Raw genomic sequence first — 1,596 nt, forward strand, 5'->3', positions numbered from 1 at the left:
CCCTGTCTTTCCTCTCCTCTTCCCCCGTGTGCCTCTTTCCCTCTGCCCATGATAAAGCAGATGCTTTATTTTTTCATTTAGTGAACTTTCACTCTCTTTCTTTAACCTTTCCCTCCTTTTATCCCTGTTCTCTCACCTCTCACTCTCCACCCCAGACAACCATACTGGATGTTTAACAAGCACCTTTTTGTTTGCAGGCGTCTGGTGAGATGGGCGTTGCAGGGCACAGAGTTTCCATGTCACAACTAGCTTTTGTGGTTGGCTCGGTGCTCCTTGCCCCTATCCCTCGGCACCTCCAGCACCATCCTGACCACTACAGCAGATGGAATCCGTGGCTTCCAACTGCTGGGTGGCTCTCTGTGGAGGGCACCCACCCCCTTGTACCTGCCCCCTCTGGTGACAGACACTCGACGCAACCCTCATGGCACTGTGAGAAGTGCATGGAACCAGCCATCCCTCAGAAGGCCGCCTCTGTGCTCACTCCCCCGGGGCTCAGGACTGCTGGAGCCCACATTCTGGAAAACGCTTGGCATTAGCCAGCTTTCTAACCTTCCCAGTCTGACGGGGGAGAGAAACATTTTGTTATACTTTGTATTGGCATTTTTTGATTATGGAAAGCTTAAACGTCTCTTTGTCATCAGCGTGGGTCTTTGTGACCCTGTCCTCTTCCACTCACAGACACACATACACAGTCCTGCACACTGGCCACTGGGCCAGTCCGAGAGTGTCATCCATCCCAGTGTGGGGCACAGTACCTGGCATATGGCTAAGTGCCCTATAAACATCTGTCATATAACAGCAACCCAAAAAGTCTAAGTAAGACGTGTGAGTTGGGATGTCTACAAGTCCTTGAGCTTGTCAAGTAGTCCCCGAGCCATGGTGACTTGACTGAATGAGGATGAGCACGTTCTCCTCATCCCTGCACACAAGTGACACCTCACAGCAGCCACACCAGGCCCGTCCCACCCCGATGATACCTCCTTCTGTCTACCTCCTCCCTGCCTCTGGAATTCTCCCCATCCTTCAAGGCCTCACTGAAGTGCCACCTCCTCCATACAGCTTCAGTGTGACTCTGGGAGTCAGATATCACGAGTGTTCACCGTCCTCTGCTCTCCTGTCAGACTTTTCGCCCTTGGCATTGTATTTCACTTGGGCCCACAGAGCAGGCTGGCAGTCACTGCCTTGTCAGTGCATGTTTCTGTCCAGCCCCCGCCCTGCCCATCGACACTGACCTTTGCACAGAGTGATTGCTTAGGGAGGATGCCCAGCCAGGTGGCCAAGGCTGTGATGCTCTAGAGGGCTCTCCCTGTATCCAGGAGAGCTGCCGAGAGCCAACTAACGGACAGCACCTGTCTGCAAGCTGCTGGGCAGACATGGCTGAGGGGGCCCCTACTTACTTGGCATAGGCCTTCTCTAGCAGGCAAGGCCAGAACTCCTGGTTGTCTTTTCGAGGTTGTACAAAGAGGCAGGCATTGTCCACGACTGGCAGGCGGTCATCAACCACCACTTCCACCCACTGGCCACACTGCCAAAACTGGAAGAGAACCAAGTATGTGCCTTAACAGAGAGGGGCAGGAGGGACCCTCTAACTTCTGC

General features: G+C 53.8%; 1 protein-coding gene across 1 annotated transcript in view; it reads right to left on the minus strand.

Moving 5' to 3' along the window:
- Positions 1-1,596, minus strand: part of CAPN13 (calpain 13) — a 50,713-nt gene that overhangs the window by 36,545 nt on the left and 12,572 nt on the right. Inside the window, exon 4 of the mRNA XM_003787506.1 lies at positions 1,398-1,534. Within this exon, the coding sequence (XP_003787554.1) occupies positions 1,398-1,534 (137 nt within the window). The remainder of the gene's footprint in view (positions 1-1,397; positions 1,535-1,596) is intronic.

This window comes from Otolemur garnettii, unplaced genomic scaffold, assembly GCF_000181295.1.
Source record: "Otolemur garnettii isolate 467f Iridium unplaced genomic scaffold, OtoGar3 scaffold00022, whole genome shotgun sequence".
Classification (NCBI taxonomy): Eukaryota; Metazoa; Chordata; class Mammalia; order Primates; family Galagidae; genus Otolemur; species Otolemur garnettii.